General features: G+C 36.7%; 3 protein-coding genes across 4 annotated transcripts; 2 read left to right on the plus strand and 1 right to left on the minus strand.

Moving 5' to 3' along the window:
• The first annotated feature begins 1,639 nt into the window (after positions 1 to 1,639).
• On the plus strand, positions 1,640 to 4,882 carry LOC107762464 (pentatricopeptide repeat-containing protein At2g13600-like). Its single transcript, XM_016580832.2, has one exon. It carries the CDS (start codon positions 2,508 to 2,510, stop codon positions 4,632 to 4,634), a length of 2,127 nt encoding a protein of 708 aa, XP_016436318.2. The 5' UTR covers positions 1,640 to 2,507; the 3' UTR covers positions 4,635 to 4,882.
• A 374-nt stretch (positions 4,883 to 5,256) lies between these two features.
• On the minus strand, positions 5,257 to 6,802 carry LOC107762470 (uncharacterized). The gene has a single exon (XM_016580837.2). It carries the CDS (start codon positions 6,669 to 6,671, stop codon positions 5,592 to 5,594), a length of 1,080 nt encoding a protein of 359 aa, XP_016436323.1. The 5' UTR covers positions 6,672 to 6,802; the 3' UTR covers positions 5,257 to 5,591.
• Positions 6,803 to 8,287: 1,485 nt separating this feature from the next.
• On the plus strand, positions 8,288 to 15,196 carry LOC107762451 (FAD synthetase 2, chloroplastic). Of its 2 annotated transcripts, none has more exons than XM_016580813.2 (6): positions 8,288 to 8,680; positions 10,128 to 10,180; positions 11,141 to 11,276; positions 13,415 to 13,590; positions 13,679 to 14,112; positions 14,944 to 15,196. In XM_016580813.2, the coding sequence occupies exons 1-6, from the start codon at positions 8,454 to 8,456 to the stop codon at positions 15,064 to 15,066; spliced, it is 1,149 nt and encodes a 382-aa protein (XP_016436299.2). In that variant the 5' UTR covers positions 8,288 to 8,453; the 3' UTR covers positions 15,067 to 15,196. The 2 variants fall into 2 exon arrangements, with proteins under 2 accessions (XP_016436299.2, XP_016436309.2); XM_016580823.2 differs by having other exon boundaries at positions 14,991 to 15,196.
• The last annotated feature ends 1,031 nt before the right edge of the window (positions 15,197 to 16,227 follow it).

Here is a 16,227-nt window from a genome sequence, read left to right on the forward strand (position 1 = left end):
CGTACATTGATGCTATATATTTCCCGTTGCCGGGTTTATATGTGGTATGGATATTGTGTGCCCTTGCCGGGCTTGTTTTGTTATTGATTATCATGTGCTCTTACAAGAGACTTTCTTAAATATACATTTTCAATAAATGTCCTTGGGTTTTCTTTATGCTATAGTTCTTTCCCATGGAATATTTATTTGTTGAATCGGGTGGCTTTTTCCTATGACGGATGGCGTGACGACTTTCTTAAGGGAATTAGTCTTGTTTTGTTATGTGGAGACTTTTGGATTATTTGATACTAACAAAATTAATCTTTTGTATGTGAAGTGTAAATTAAGAATACCCCTCCGCATTTTGGTTTTAAATTGAAAAAGTAAGTTGCATGGGGAAGAATAATTTGTGTGACAACTTTTTGGCTCATTTGGTGACTCTTTGCTCACTAGTTGGCATGATATTGCTCTAAATTCTTTTAGCAAGAAGTGAAATTGATCCGTCTTGATTAGTTCATGTTCCATGTGTGTTAGTTTTGGTTATAAATAATTCTTCTATTTACTTCTATCATCTAGAACTTGCCCGATTGGTTTTTCAATGCTAATGTTAAGTATGTTTGGTTGGAGGGATGACCTTAGGCATTCTTTGTAATCTTTGAAAAAGCCTCTTTAACCTTTCAAGCCTACCATTGCATAAATATTATCACTAGTTTACCCACATTTGAGCCTTTAACTTTTTCTTTGGCCACCTCATTACAAACCTTTACCCTTTTGTGAAATAATTCCCTCTTTTGAACCCGTCCCTCCTTGAATATTGAGAATGAGGCTAGAAGCCTAAGTTGGGGGTGTTGGTGTCAAGTTAGAAATTGGTAAGATTGTACATTGAGGGTAGAAACATATACCTCAAAGTTGTTCATATGAAGTTACTCAAGCTCCAAAAGAAAATAGCTATATATATAAAAAAAGAAAAAGAGAAAAATATGTATATATATAAATATGGAGTCTTGAGAAAATTAGAGAGGTATTTTAAGGTGGTTCCATGTTGGTAACTAGATGCCAATAAGGGCGATGTGGTTTAAAAAGAAGCAAAGTGCAAATGTGAGTAGTGTTCAAAAAAAAGAAAGACAAATGTGAGTAGTGTTCAAGGAGGATGTAGTCACTTGTATCCCAAATGCTTATTCGACCCTTCCCGAAACCTACATTACAATCTTAAAAAGTCCTTTTGGGATCTCCAACTGAATGTTCTTGAATAGGCGGCGAATTAAAATAATGATATTTTGTAACACTTGAAATTTTTTGTTGAGAGTGAGTGTCTTTGTGCATTTGTCCCTAGTATTGTTATTGTAAATATGGTGATTTTTGGACTTTCTTTCTTGTGAGGGCACATGAATTAGGATAGATTTGTGACATTGATGTATCCCAAAATGAGTAAATTGAGCATATGTAGTAGACTAGTGCTTTTAAGTCACTTCTCGAGACTTTTTGTTGTCATTTGATTATTTTGAAACTCCTTTGCATTTATTAACGTTGTTACTTTCAGTCCAAATATACGCTTACCGTTAGTAAAATATACAAAATTGTCCCTACCCCTAACAGATTTCTAACGTGCAAGGACCCCTCACTTAATGTGCCAACCGGGCAAATACCAACCCGAATTGTAGACCATGCTCATTTGTTTTGACCCATGCCCATTTCTTTGACCCCTCCCTTCCCGTTTACCATCTTCTTGTGAAGAGTTGAAGATCAGAAAAATGAATAAACAGATGAAAAGAGAAATGAAAGCCTAAAAGTATCTCAGATCTATAAACATGAACATAAAGAACTTGAGGTTTTATATATCTAATGATGAACCGTGTAAAAAGTTGTAGTCACAGCCTACCCAACCCCCACCGGCCGCCATCGCCGCCTGCACCTTCATCAAAACAGCCGCCGCTTCACCGGTCCACCACTTTCTTTCACCAAAGCCACCACAACTTTTATAGCTGATCATCACCTCACTTCATCCCACCATAAAAAAGTTCTATTGCCCACTGCTCTTATTCACCATCTCCAATGGAGACCCACCATGAAATTCAATCAAAACCCACCGCTTTCACCACTATTATAGTTGCTATCAAAACCCACCATAATCTATGGAACAAAAGGACTGCGGTAGACTGTAAATTGCAGATAGATTTTCAATAGATGTTGGAACAGAAAAGAGGGGTGGGGTCATGTTGAAACAGAAAAGAAAAAGAATGAGAAAAATAACATGAATAAAGTAGGCGTATATTTGGACCGAAAGTAGAAATGGGTATAAACTAGACTAATTTTCGATAGTAAAGGGACAATTTTGACCTTTTTCCCTTGAATTTGCCGGCCTAAAACTCGTTAAAAAGGGAAAGCTCCAACCAATTTTTTTCCGGTTAACCGAGACAATACTGAAATCTGTGCATAAACTATTCGGAACAACGTTCATTGTGTTGGAATATCTGATGTTCTTCTGAGCAACATGCCCATCACCCAATCTTCCTTAGATCCTATGCCAAATGGCAAAGAAGACATTTTTATTTCAAAATCTCATTACTTGCAACCTCTTTTCACTCCCAGACTCTACACCGCTCGCAAAGATTCTAGACTCTTGCATCAATTCAAAGTCCCAACATGTCGTACGCGCTGTCCATGGCCGTATTCTGAAGACCCATTTCAGTTCAGAGGTCTTCATCAACAACAAGCTTATTGACGCTTATGGGAAATGTGGTGAATTGCAGTGTGCCAAGAAGGTGTTTGATAAAATGCCCCAAAAGAACACCTTCACTTGGAACTCAATGATAAATGCTTATACGGCATCAAGAATGCTTGTTGAGGCCGAGGAAGTCTTTTACTTAATGCCTGAGCCTGATCAATGCTCTTGGAACTTGATGGTGTCAAGCTTTGCACAATGTGAATTGTGTGATTCGTCAATAGAGTATTTTGCGAGAATGCACAAAGAAGATTTTGTTTTGAATGAGTATGCTTATGGTAGTGGTTTAAGTGCTTGTGCAGGGTTAAGGGACTTGAAAATGGGAACTCAGATTCATGCCTCGGTTGCTAAATCCAAGTATTCAAACAATGTTTACACGGGTTCTGCGCTTATTGATATGTATGCGAAAACGGGTAATGTGAATTGTGCAACAAAGGCGTTTAATGAGATGAGTGAGTGTAATGTGGTGTCGTGGAATAGTTTAATTTCTTGTTATGAGCAAAATGGGCCAGCAAGCAAGGCACTTGAGATATTTGCTAGGATGATGGACTTTGGGTATAAACCGGATGAGAAGACTTTGGCAAGTGTAGTAAGTGCTTGTGCGAGTTTGTGTGCGATAAGAGAAGGTAAGGAAATTCATGCCCGGATTGTGAAGTCGAATAAGCTTAGGGATGATCTTATTATATGCAATGCATTGGTTGATATGTATTCAAAGTTTGGGCGAATTGATGAAGCTAGGTGGATTTTCGATAAGATGCCAGTCAGAAGCGTGGTGTCACACACCTGTTTAGTAAGTGGTTATGCGAGAGTTGCAAGTGTGAAGACTGCAAGAGCCATGTTTTCAGGGATGATTGAAAGGAATGTTGTGTCTTGGAATGCTCTTATTGCTGGATACACACAGAACGGGGACAATGAGGAGGCATTAAATCTCTTTCTTATGCTAAAAAGAGAGTCTATTTGGCCAACTCATTATACATTTGGGAATCTCCTCAACGCATGTGCAAGTTTAGCTGATCTGAAGCTTGGCAGGCAGGCTCATGCACATATTTTGAAGCATGGATTTAGTTTTCAGAATGGACCTGAGTCTGATGTCTTTGTGGGAAATGCTCTCATAGACATGTATATGAAATGTGGATCAGTTGAAGATGGTAGCTGTGTATTCACCAAAATGCTGGACAGAGACTGGGTTTCGTGGAATGCCGTAATAGTTGGATATGCACAAAATGGGCATGCTATTGAAGCTCTTGAAACTTTCAAGGTTATGTTGGTATACGGAGAGAAGCCAGACCATGTGACTATGATTGGGGTTCTTTGTGCTTGTAGTCATGCAGGATTGGTTGAGGAGGGGCGTCAACATTTCTATTCCATGAGCACAGAGTATGGGTTGTCACCGTTGAAGGACCACTACACATGCATGGTCGATTTACTTGGCAGGGCTGGCTGCTTAGCAGAGGCAAAGGATTTGATTGAATCCATGCCAATGTCTCCTGATAGTGTGGTATGGGGGTCTTTGCTTGCTGCATGTAAAATTCACAGGGAAATTGAGTTGGGAAAGTATGTGGCTGAGAAGCTTCTGGAGATTGATCCTACAAATTCTGGCCCCTATGTTCTTCTATCAAACATGTATGCTGAACAGGGGAGATGGCAAGATGTCAAAATGGTCCGAAAACTTATGAGAGAGCGTGGCGTTGTTAAACAGCCTGGTTGCAGTTGGATTGAAATAGAAAGCCAGGTTCATGTTTTCATGGTAAAAGATAGGAGACATATGCGGAAAAAAGAGATATATCTGACATTGAATACACTAACTAAACTGATGAAGCTCTCTGGCTATGTCCCGAATGTTGGTCATTTGACTGCTGATGAGGAGCAGGCCATGTCAGATTCTTCCTCATCTGAAGAATTGGAAGAGCCTATACTTGCTGCCGTTGCATGATGTTCAAAGTGACTTATGGAAAATGCCATCTTCCGGTACCTCTCTATAGAGACTAGAGAGTATACAAAAGATTCATATAGTCAATCCCAACTAATTTGAGAGTGAAATGCAGTTGGTTAATTTTTTTATGTATCCCAGCCCATCTGCCCAGGAAGACAGAGGCAGAAACACATTAGCAAATGTAATTTACTGAAATGTCATCATAACATTTCTTACTTAACGAACATCACATGTTCATCTTTCCTATATCACTTTTTCTTTCCCTTGAACTAGTCTGTTTCGGTTAGACTGCAAAAGATTGTTACCACCTTTGCAAGCAGCTTGAGTTACCAGTTGATCTCATTATTTGAACTTGGAAGAAATCTAATCTGTATACTGTAAAGCCTTTGTAAAAGTACATTGTGTAGATTACAACGCAGCTTGCTTTGTATTTAATTCTCTGTACATGGAATTTTGCTTAGTTGACAATGTACGAAGAGCGAAAGGACCTATTTTTGCAAGTGAACTTCTGAAGAATTGCCATTCCTCTGCAAGTTTATGGTAAATTTAGCATAGTTGTCAGAGAAAGGCAGTTGCAATTCATTTTATGAGGGTGTCTGCTTTCAAATGCTTTATGAAAGCATTTGGAATAAAAAAGGTTTTCTAGAATTGAAAGAAGCTCGAGAATAGAGTTTTAGTTTGGGTAAACCAATTGCTACTATTCCACATATACATCAAAAATTGGTTCTTTCGAGTACATGAAGATGTTGAAAGCATGATTTACCAAGACCTAATCAACTAGCTTTTGTAAGGACAAGAGCTTGTACTACATTGGCTGCTTCCAACATTTTTTTCCTATCTTTATCAGAATGTCAAAACCCCATTTCAGAAGATAACATCCCAATTATAAGCAAGTGTCAGAGGAGTGAAGGAGCTTTTCAAATCTACTACTCTCATAACAACTAACTGAGCTTTCAATTAAATCTTGAGGTGGTAGTACTTGTCAAGGAGCTTCTCAGTGTATTCTCCAAAAGTAAGAGATCCATTGGATTGAATCAACTCCCGATGAATATGCACCTCCTCTGGAAAATTAAGCTTTTGGTCCCAATCAGGTTGCATAAATAATGCAAACGTTGTACGATCAACACCAACTGCAGCATCACCCTCACCCTCTGGTGCCCGAACACAATGTGGTGTCGCACAAAGCCGACCACTTGAGAGGATCTCAGTTGTTTCACCTATTTGGTATGCTATTTCATCCTCCCCATACTCCACTTTAACTATTTCACCAGTTCGCGTTCTTATGTAAAGGCCAGCAGCACTATCAGGGCAAACCACTCCTACACCATTTCTCGAAAACATGCCACGTGTAAGACCTGTAAGTGAACCATGATCCGTATGCCATCCGCACCAAGATGACATGGAATCACAGGCAGCACTAGTCTGCTGCCCATGCTGCGCTGGGAAATAGTAAAGCAGACGACCTTTATGACATCTAGAGCGGACTAGTGTACGTTCAAGTCCGCAGTCAGTACCCTCTAGCATTGCATAGCGATCACAGTGATAAGCCAAGAGCAATCCTACATCAAGTATCAACTTTCCAAGGGTTTTAAACGCTGTTTCAAGTTCGGGCAAAACGTTACGAGGCCAAATATTTGACCCGCAATATGATGGATACCGTTCAATTAGGGATTGTTCTGTAGTAGGTACATCTAGTATTGGATTTGCATAGAAAGATCCTTTTAAAAGATCTAATTTTCCTGATTCGAGTTTTTCTTTTCCATGACTCCATCCAAAGTTATACCTACTATTAGGATCTTCAAGTTTCATTTTCACATCTTCGGGAAGGTTAGCTAACCTGGGGCCAAGTTGGAGGAGATTCTTACGCCATAATGAATAACCAGGAACCTCTGATACGGAGAGAATTCCAAGACCATTTGGCCCAAAACCTTGTTCTATTTTTGCCGATAAATCAGCGTTTCTGTCCCTGAGATCGGAGTATGATATAGAAACGGTGCGAAGTGTAAGTGGCGGAAGTTGATTGGAGGACGAGCTCATGATCGGAAACCTAGACCGGAGAAGCGACGGCGGCGACGTGAATATTGAGGTTGTGTCCCCGTGCTGTCCGCTCAACAATAGAGTATTTACCTTTGAGTTCCAAACACTGGGCCTTTCTTTATCGTTCCCTAGCTTGGGCCTCTCCACCCGAAAATATAAAAAAATTAGTTTGCCGGCCGAAATTAATTGCATTCATCTAATCAAAAAAAGCATATGAAATATATATATATATATATATATATATATATTAAAATCTATTTTTTTAGCGATTAAAAATATATATTTCTCAAGTATCTTAGGCATTTTACACAAATAGACTGTTAGATTGATTAATTATTTCTTCCATATGCAAAAATCAAAACAGAACCAAGATGTCCAAAACAAAAAGGTGGTTTTTCTTCTTCCAAATTTTATTTTTCAGAATTAAACAATGTAGTTTCACCTTATTTTATATCAGACTTGTTTAGCTTTTAATACTTAATATTATTTTAATTTAGACGACACACTTTTCTTATTAGTCCGTTTAAAAAAGAATGACACATTTTTTATGAGAAAATTTTATAACCATAATATTTTGGGTCCGCAAAACTTTTACCCCTTAAACTTTTAAGATAACAAGTTTTAAAAGTCTTTTTTTTCTTAAACTCCGTATCGAGTCAAACTAGAACGGAGAGACCGCTATATAGTTTTTCAAACGAAAAATGGCCAAAAATGCCCTTGAACTATCTGAAATAGCTCAAAAATGTCCTCCGTTTATTTTTGGTACCAAATATATCCCTACCGTCTATATTTTGGACCACAAATGCCCTTAAACTGTTAGACTTGTCATTGAAAGTGACATGGCAATCCAACTGGGTTAGATTTTACATGGCCATCCACCTAAGCAATCTAACATGGCAAAATTATTTTTTCGGAATTTTTTTTTTCCGAAATTTTTTTTAAAATACAAAATCAACACTTAATCCGAAAAAAGTAAAAAAAATTCTGGAAAAATGAATTTTTTTTTTTTCATTTTTCCGGAAACTTTTTACTTTTTTTTTAGAATAAGTGTTGATTTTGTATTTTAATAAAAATTTTCGAAATAAATAATTTTTCCGAGAATTTTTTACACTTATTCCGAATAAAGTAAAAAATTTCGGAGAAATATTTTTTTCGAAAAATTATTTTTTCGAAAAATAATTTTTCCAGATTTTTTTTTACTTTTTCCGGAATAAGTGTTGGATTTTGTATTTTAAAAAAAATTTCGGAAAAATAATTTTTCCGAAAAAATAATTTTGCCATGTTGAATTGTTTAGGTGGATGTCCATGTAAGCAAATCTAACCCAGTTGAACTGTCATGTCACCTTCAATGACAAGACTAACAGTTTAAGGGTATTTGTGGTCCAAAATATAAACGGCAGTGGTATTTTTGGTAAAAAAAAAAAAACAGAGAAATTTTTTGAGCTATTTGAGATAGTTAAGGCATTTTTGGCCCTTTTCCGTTTTTCAAAACATAATATAGCGATGTTCTTAGGGATCGTATGATATAAAAACAAATTATACATGAATTATAACACGTGGATTAGATTAGTAAAACATAAATTATTCAATTCCTCAGCCCACCCTTCTCTCTCCCCAACAAAAGAAAAATAAAGAAAAAGGAACCAAAAAGGAGAATCAAAACTATCGATACAAATATGCCCACGCGATAGGCTTTTTAAGAAGGAGAAGAACAAAAAACAAAAATGCTACAGAAATAGGCCAACACCCATTTCCATATTCTTCTTCTGATGAAAAATAAGAATGTTGGGTGGGTCTCGCTGTATATCCCAGCACTTAAGAGACACTAATTTTCACCAATTTTGCACTTCCACAACTCCCATTTTTACTGCTGCTTCTCCACCAATCTCAACTTCTTCATTCACCTACTTCAGATTCAGATTAAGGAATAAAGTTAGTGATTTTGGGGTCAGTTGTGTTCAGCCCAATTCTTCAAATACCCAAAGCTCTTTGCTTTCTCAAACGTTGAGGTAAATCTTATAACATCTTTTACTCTTTCAACATTAATTGTAATGATTTTTGTGCGTAAATTTGAGCTGTAAATTTAGTCTTTTTGGGTACTAGCCAAATCTCCAGAATATTCAAAGCTCTTTACTTTCTGAAAGTTTGAGGTAGATTATATAACATCTTTTACTCTTTCAGCAGCAATTTTAGTGATTTTTGGGTTTAAATTTGAGCTGTTAATTTAGTGATCTTTTGGGGTGTACATTTGAGCTGTAAATTTAGTTTTTTGGGTACTTTCTTTGAATTGTGTACTAGCCAAATCTTCAGAATATTCAAAGCTCTTTGCTTTCTGAATGTTTGAGATAAATTTATAACATCCTTTACTCTTTCAGCAGTAAATTTAGTGATTTTTTGGGAGTAAATTTGAGCTGTACATTTAGTTTTTTGGGGGGGTACTTTTTATGAAGAGTGTAAAACCCAAGTCTTCAGAATATCTAAAGCTCTTCACTTTCTGAAAGTTTGAGGTACTTATAATAGCTGTTCTTGTTTGAGCAATAAATCGAGTGAGCTTTGATCTAGTGGTAAGAGTGCAGCACATGATTCAAACCCTGCAGTGGATTTTGGTATCTAAGTGAGGAAGGGTAGAGGAGGAGGCTCGTTATTATTCAGGAATTTCTCGATATTAAAAGAATAAAAATTGAGTAAGTTTGGGGTCTGTTTTATACATTATGTGCAACCACAATCCATAGCTCCTTGCTTTCTAATAGTTTGAGATAAATTTTCTTTTCACTTGTATTTCTAAGCCTTTTTGTCATTTAAAAGTAAAGTGTAGAAAAGTAAGTTTAAAATAAAATAAAATATTTGTAAGCTCATTATTCTTGCAAATAGAGTTAGTGAAAGAAGGACTGGAAGGAGACTTTCTTTTATAACTGCAATAAGATTGAAGTGGAAAATTTATTGCAACATTAAGTTGGGATTACATTTTTGACGAAAATAATATGATAAGTTTGTTGGAATATTATATAAGTAGGCGTTCTCTCAGACAGTTTAAAGTTTTAGATGAGCAGATTCACACGCTTCAACCGGATAACAGAGCAGACACATGCCTGTGTTTGAATCTCGTTGCGTGTCATCTATAAAAATATTCCGGCGTCTAAAAAGATTCAGGCTGTGCACATGAGAGAGCATGTTGTAGACCTAAAACAAATAAATAAGACTGTCTTCCTTCTAATTGTTATAAGTTTTTAAATGAGAGGGTTATACATTTAAATAGTTTCATCTGGACATGGATTTTGCCGGTAGTTTCCATTTTATGTTTAAATGAAGCCTACCGAGGTCGGGTTTCCATTAATTCTATGTCAGAGTTCTTTATTCCATTGCATTGACATTGTAATGTCGTTTTGTATTCTAAAATATGACTTACTTTAGAATCCCAGTGCTTATATGTGTTTTCTTCACAATTTTCATGGAAAGCCAATCTGGAAAAGATGAGGAGCCTCCATCAGAAAGATTGTCCATGCTTGCAGGTGTGCTCTAACCCATGTACTACTTGTAATAATATTGTTGAATGGTATTACATGTATGCTGAATATATATCAATTCCATTTTTTATCATTTATTGTAAATCATTAAGTTTCTTCAGTGGTTAAGTGCTACACAGATACCTTGTTCTACAACTGTTATCAGCCATTCTTATTTCATAATTCTGCTCGTTCTTTCCTTTTGTAATTTTTTTCTTTTTCTCTTCCTGGTTCTCTAAAGAAAATGGGGAAAGAGGATAACAAGATTTCCTGCAATAATGGAAGGCTCTTCTACTTCAGTTCTAACATAAGCTGGAGATCAACTATCTTATCAAAACATGAAATTTCACACAATAAATGATCAACCATCAAATTTCCTGCAATCACTTCAGGAAATTACAAAATATACTGCAAGGATATCTTGTCTTTATGTTCTTGGATAACTTCCATTTCAAGGTTAGGGAAAATTTCTCTCACCAAAGCACACCTAGAGATATTGGTAACATGAAGGGTATGTATGACCCTGTGAAAGCTTCAGTTTAATGCCCTCCTCTGACGGAAATTTGACCACAAGATCATAGAAAAGAAAAAGTGAAAGCCATTGATACATGCTCCAACACGGGTCATTATAAAGGGAAATATTGTCCATTCTTTCCTCAATTTGTTTTGCTAACACTTTAGACCTGTTCTTTCCATACCGTGCACTTATTTTTGTATAAAAAGAAATAGGGATAATCTAGCTGTGAACGGTTGAATGGTCAATCTGCAAATTTTATTCTAAATTTACTTTGGACCTACAATTACATTTTTAGATTAGTGAGTTTCATTTCTACTTGTTGCTTATCATCAATATAAAAAAAAGAGTTTCAATTCCACTTGCTAATTTGTGTTGTAAATGAGAAGAAATAGAGGATTCTTGGATATCATTTATGTGTAAATTCTCGATCATTGGTTTCATTTCAATAGGTGGGATAGTAGCTCTGGGGAAGTTTGATGCACTCCATATTGGTCATCGTGAGCTTGCAATCCAAGCAGCTAAGAGAGGAATTCCATTTCTTCTTTCATTTGTTGGAATGGCGGAAGTACTTGGATGGGAACCGAGGTATAACTTCTGTTCTCTCTTCTCCTTTACTCTACTCTAATAGAATGTTAATAGAGAAATATTCTCTCCCTGGAAGACCAGAAAAGTAGAGAATGGTGAACTTCGACTCAACTCTCGCTGCTACACCCAAACCTGTAATAGTACCTAGTTCAACCAGGGAGTTCAATCTCGCATTCTCTAAATGTGCACTGTCTCTTTGCAACCTCTAAGTTGTAGCAATACTGCACCTTCATGCCTCTATTTTTAGCGTAATTCCGTGGACCTACGGATGCTCTTTCTCCGAAGCAGTAGATTTGTTGATTTGCACTCTTTAGTTTAGGAATTTCTGTTAATAGGATGATCAGTTCAGAGTATGTGCAAAGAGCACGCAAATATAACCATATGTTTTTAATTCAAGTTTTAACAAAAAGGATAAATTAAAGAAATAAATCACTGGCTGAATACATAGATGGCCCTTTAAACTTGCCCTATTTTCCCATTAAGACACCTGAACTAATGCTTGTACCTGTTGAGCACTTCACCTATATTCGAGCTGTATCAATTGAACACATATTTTACAATCTAAACTAAGTTCAACACATGAGTACCACTCTGTATGTAGCAAATATGACCCATAAAAAAGAGCCATGTTAGATAAGGAAAAAGTCAATAGCTGGAGGAAAAAAAGGAAACAGTAACCGGAAACAGAGGGGACAATACCAACCGGAATTACGTTTTCTTTGTTATCAAATTATCATCTCCCCGACACTGGCAAAAACAAGTTCATCCCAGATTGACCCTGAATCCCCGTCAACTGCCCGGGCGACTCCATTTTCACCGGATAAAGTTGCCTTGTCGCCAGTATCAATGAATCATCATTTTTGTCATCTCCAAGCTCGATTGAGTCATCTTTGGAGAAAGGTTATTTTGGGGGGTAAGTCACATTTTGAGTTCACAAATTGCTGAAACATTCAGATCCCCCTTTTATCCCTTTCTTCTTCTTCTTCCATTCACAAATACACACCATCCTGGTTTGCCATTGTTCCACCACCGAGGAATCTCACCCCCATGGCATCAACAGATAGGCACCAGATCACACCCTTCCTCCACAAATTACCATTACATACACAAAGATTCCATCAACTAACCTCTCTCCCCTAAGTGATGGATTTATAGATAATACGTGAATGTATATATTACTCCTGTATTGTTCATTTAGAATTTTGTATAGTAGCTTTCTTGTTTAAAAAATAAGATTTTGAAAATTTGCTAAAAAGGTACGACTATTATTATTCTTGAGGGAGAATGGGTCAGTTGACGTATTTTTCCTTGGCTATATCATGGGCCGTTTTCTGATGAAGGCGGCGCGTATTATTTAGACGGGTCAGAAAAGAGAATGGTGTCTGAATAGAATGATGGAGAGGAGTGGTGTTTGATAGGCTTTTTATAGGATAAATAAGAAGAAGATGAAATACTTTATTGGATTTGAATCTGGTATGGAGTCTAAAAAAGAAGAGGAAAATGAGTCGGAGAAGATGACGGAAAATAGCAGTTGTCAGAAATAGCCGAAATATCAATTTACCGATGATAACTTCATATCTTTTTCAGTAAAATGCGCGTAGTTTCGGGTGAAAGACACGCTACGTGCCATGTCAGCGAGTTGTGTCTCATAGGCACAGTTTGGCTCAAGTTCAAGTATTCAATAGGCTCAATAGTTAATTTAGGTGTCTAGATGATAAAATTGGACAAGTATAAGGGGCTGCATATGTATTTGGCTTAAATCAATTAATTCCTGCAACAGTGTATATTCCCACAGGAAAACTTAAGTGGATGTCCTTTTTTTTCTTTTTTCTGTTTTTGGTGACTAGTAAAAGTTCCTCCATCTTAAATTCAAAGGATATCCTTAACCTCATGTATTTGCTCCTTGAAAATAAAATATTTATCGAACTTTATTCTGCTCAAGTAGTATATAGGAAAAGTCATGGTTTATAAAATTTGGTCTATGAAGCTGGAAGGTGTTTATAATCTGCTGAACATATCCTCCTAATCTTACTCAAGCGTGTTGAGTAGTTCCTTCTTTAGTTAGTGGTCTTTATGAAATGCTACATCATGAAATGAGAAAGAATCATTGCATAATTTTGTGTATATTTTCTACACAGGGCTCCCATTGTTGCTGACTGTGATCGCAAAAGGATTCTTTCATCTTGGGCTCCTTATTGCGGTAATGTAATCCCAAGGGAATTCCAGATAAAATTTTCCAAAGTTCGATCTCTTACGCCTCGTCAGTTTGTGGAGAAGCTGTCCAAAGAGCTGGGAGTGCGAGGAGTTGTTGCTGGTATGTTGTTACATCCTAACTTGACATAGAGATTCCAATATAAACTAAGAAAAGAAAAGAATATATGAGGATGTCTTGATGATCTCAGGCGAAAACTATCGTTTTGGATATAGAGCTTCTGGTGATGCATCGGACCTTGTGAAGCTCTGTAAAGAGTATGGATTAGAGGCTTATATAATCAATTCTGTCATGGACAAGAATCAAATTTCTGGAGACTTAAACTCTCGCGAAAAAAAGGAGAGAGGGCAAGTATCATCTACTCGTGTTAGGTATGCCCTTGACAAGGGAGACATGAAATATGTGTCAGAGCTGTTAGGTCGCAACCATCGTCTTGTTTTACTGATGGAGGACCAAGAAAGATTTATTAGTGAGAAAAATAGGCTGTCAGCTCCAAAGTCTTGTTTGTTGAATCTTGCACCCAAGGAAGGTCTTTATGAGAATTGTTCAGTTTCGATTGACGAGAATGTTGTACCCTGCAGAGTCACAGTTAATACAACTGATATTCATTTGGAATGCTATGAGGTAGCTAATTTTACCTGTATTACTTCTCGAGACTTAAAAATATTGGGTATTGACTTTGGTAGTTAATAGTTTGATGGGGTTCAAATTATGTAATTTCATTCCTTATAATTCTTTAGTGCGACCATTTCTGAATGTCCTTCAGTCTTTCTTTATGGTACATTGCTGCGCAATTCACATACTTTTGGTGGGAACATAGTTGAGTTTACTGTTACATTCTGAATGCCAAGAATATGGTAGTATGAACAGAATCGAGATGATAAATGTGCAAGAAAATAGCACATTTCATTAAGAAGTGACCTTTAATCATTACCATACATAATGGATGTTGTTATATCACTAAAAGTAGACTGAGTTAGAATTTCTTTGTTCGAGTGTTTTTGGATTTGGTCTAATTAGTGACAATTCCTTGATTATATTCCTGTTGTACTTGATTGTCTATTTGCCAATGAAATGACCTTAGTGCCTGAGTTGTCCATTTCCTTCTATGCTTTTGTAATTTGTGAAAATTGTGAACCGTTTCATCTAAAATTTTCAACTGTTAAAGAGGACACACAGTATTTACTCATTTTTCCTAACAATATGTTTCGTATCTTTTAAAAATCTTAAATAACTATGAAAAGGAAACACTTTGTTTTCTTAGTTTACTCTGCAAAAGTAGTGAATGCAATGTCTATAGCCACTGTTTGTGACCACTTATTATGAGCATGTTTGGGTCTCTATCTATAAGGTGTGCTCCTTCTAGACTTATACTCTCTTATTCATGATGAGTGGTTTTACCTAATTGTCATTACCATTCCCTCATTGCTTATGAAAACCTTGTTCAATATTTAGTGGGTGGTCATTTGGAATGTTGTCTCACGGATAAGGAAATTTTACAGCAATCTTCAAGAGTGTTCTTTGGAAACTGCAGAAGATCAAACTAGTGTTCAAGATCCAGACATTTATAAAGGATAGAAGCTGTTATGGCACATTAATTGATAGAGTGATTAATTTCAGGAGCTTGAAGAACATGATGAATTTTTGCTTGTAAGACCTTTATAAATTAAATTTGGGAAAGTATTGTTTCTACTTCTTCTTTGGAAGCAGGGATGATCTTATTGCACAGGGTCCTAAGTGTTTCGACCAAAAGTTGCTTTACAAGTTAACAATCATTGGCTACTATGCAATTGCCATTGAGATTGATAAATGGTTCTCAGCATGTCATTATGCTGGGATAAGAGAAAAGCTCGCTGGTTAACCGCTCTTTTTTCTGGGAGCAAAATGAATGTTCTTTGTCCATTTTGTCAGTGCATTAAGTTGTACAGATCCAGAAGGAGAAGTGTTTTTCTCCTCAAGTGTGAACAATTTCCTTATATGTGCTTCAGATGTGGTCCTTTTTTTTTTGTTGATAAGTTGTGTGTCGTATATGGCCTTATTGGCCGTAATGTTAAAAGCTGCCCATTCAATGGAGTGCATCTCTTCTAAGTCGAGGCAGAATTCTTGTTGGCAGCCGCTATGGGAATTTACAAGTAGTACTTCCTAAAGTGAAGTTTTTCTTCTTTGAAAGACTCTGTAAGCTATCCTACACACACAGCTAAATCTAGCAAAGAGGGGTTGCTGTGGCTAATTCTAAATGTGCAATATGCAATGAGATTGTGTTCTCCTGCCCTGTTCCGTCATGTTTTTTTCACCAAAGGTATGACTCTCTTGTTGGCCTTCTTGACAAATTAGATCAATGGGAAGAGGCTGTTCTTGCTACTTCTCCGTGGTTCTTTTTGGTGTACAAGGAATTCAGACTGTTCAGAGATCTTTTCAAAGATTCTGTATAAGTCCTGCTGAATGTGCTCGAGGGTTGTCTCTTCGCATGTGGAGTAGTTGAATCAAGATTTGAGTATTTCCTGAAATATAGGAACTTCTGCTGGTAGGTTTAGCTTAGGATACATGGGGTGCTGAGACCTGATAAAGCTGGAATTTGGTGATGTTGTTTCTAGGGAACATGAGGATCTCCTAGTCCTTTTATTGGAAAGCTTTTATTTTGCAATTTTAGTTATGCTTCTGAATCATGAATTGACAAGTTTTACGTCGGCTGCTAGCCTACCGCAACCCTCCTCCGCCTGAATGACCCAAATATAGTAA

The sequence above is a fragment of the Nicotiana tabacum genome, chromosome 23 (assembly GCF_000715075.1).
Source record: "Nicotiana tabacum cultivar K326 chromosome 23, ASM71507v2, whole genome shotgun sequence".
In the NCBI taxonomy this organism is placed as follows: domain Eukaryota; kingdom Viridiplantae; phylum Streptophyta; class Magnoliopsida; order Solanales; family Solanaceae; genus Nicotiana; species Nicotiana tabacum.

Excerpts from the sequence above, each read along its gene's own strand:
- LOC107762464 (XM_016580832.2), top strand. The coding sequence starts at position 2,508 with ATGGCAAAGAAGACATTTTTATTTCAAAATCTCATTACTTGCAACCTC.
- LOC107762470 (XM_016580837.2), bottom strand. The coding sequence starts at position 6,671 with ATGAGCTCGTCCTCCAATCAACTTCCGCCACTTACACTTCGCACCGTT.
- LOC107762451 (XM_016580813.2), top strand. The coding sequence starts at position 8,454 with ATGTTGGGTGGGTCTCGCTGTATATCCCAGCACTTAAGAGACACTAAT. Across the intron at positions 13,591-13,678 it reads AGTGCGAGGAGTTGTTGCTG|GCGAAAACTATCGTTTTGGA; the intron begins GTATGTTGTTAC and ends TGATGATCTCAG. Across the intron at positions 14,113-14,943 it reads TTCATTTGGAATGCTATGAG|TGGGTGGTCATTTGGAATGT; the intron begins GTAGCTAATTTT and ends TTCAATATTTAG.